Source organism: Aplysia californica, unplaced genomic scaffold, assembly GCF_000002075.1.
Source record: "Aplysia californica isolate F4 #8 unplaced genomic scaffold, AplCal3.0 scaffold01377, whole genome shotgun sequence".
Taxonomy (NCBI): Eukaryota; Metazoa; Mollusca; class Gastropoda; order Aplysiida; family Aplysiidae; genus Aplysia; species Aplysia californica.
In genome coordinates, this window is record NW_004798647.1 from 54,314 (window position 1) to 55,324 (window position 1,011).

Genomic DNA, 1,011 nt, shown 5'->3' on the forward strand with positions numbered 1-1,011 from the left:
TATGAAACATCTATCGTCCTTTTCTCGCCTTCTTCTTTTTTTATGTTTGTTACTCTCTTGTAACACCTCTAATTTTCTGGCGCTCATATGACCTTATGCAGTTGTGAGCACCATTAAACCTCTACTAAAACTAAAAATAATGAGACCGAAGAAACCAATCTCTTGTCTGCCTGTTGGGCAATCTTTATTGAATTTTTTGGTTTGTTTGGCCCAACACCTTTTATGTGGTCCATTTGAAAACACATTTCTGCATGGATTTTTCTGCAAATGTTGATCAAAGGCACAAGAAATGTAAATTTGCAGTTTCCAAGGATGCTCAAACTTTGGAACTTGTAAAAATTTGATGGCCATTTTCTCAATAATTTTACCTTTAATGCCAGGTGACCATCCTTATTCAATCACAAATATCTCGACTGTTGTTCGTGAAAAGCAAAACTAGTGAACAATCTTTAAGATGATACAGGGATGGAAATTTTCCATAAATTTACTGAAATCGGTAATTTGAATTTACACCATCATTTTTCGTACGGTAAGATAGAGGCTGAAGCCGTTACACAATCAAACACCTCATCCTCCTTTCCCTGATGCCTGTCTACTTACTTTCAATGGTGAGTCATTCTACTATGTGTACTAATCTGCAATTGAATAAGTGTATTTTTCCAAGTCTGTATGGCCAGCGAAAAGGTACGTAAATTTTCACCTGATCAGTTTCCATCCCAGATGATATTAATAACTTCATGTGCCCAGAGATTGATGAACGCCTGATTCCGCCGAATCGTGACCCAGTTTGTTTGTTTGTTCGTGTACAGAGGAGATGAACAATTTCTACCGCAAGCTTGCACAGCAGAGGAAAGACAGCATCATCGAAGACCGACCTATGACCTTGGACGTGAGTGTTCGTGTCGTTTTTTATGTGGTGTGCATTGTTTGATTCATGTACAGGCATGCTCGTGGACGTATAATGGACATGTTTCAGTACAAGTACAGTGTAAACTCACCCCCCCCCCCCCC

General features: G+C 39.2%; 1 protein-coding gene across 1 annotated transcript in view; it reads left to right on the plus strand.

Moving 5' to 3' along the window:
- The window catches only part of LOC101847854 (chloride channel protein 2), a gene marked incomplete in the record, with an annotated part of 25,205 nt that overhangs the window by 16,256 nt on the left and 7,938 nt on the right, over nt 1-1,011 (plus strand). The window contains 1 exon segment of the mRNA XM_035973536.1: nt 787-889. Within this exon segment, the coding sequence (XP_035829429.1) occupies nt 787-889 (103 nt within the window).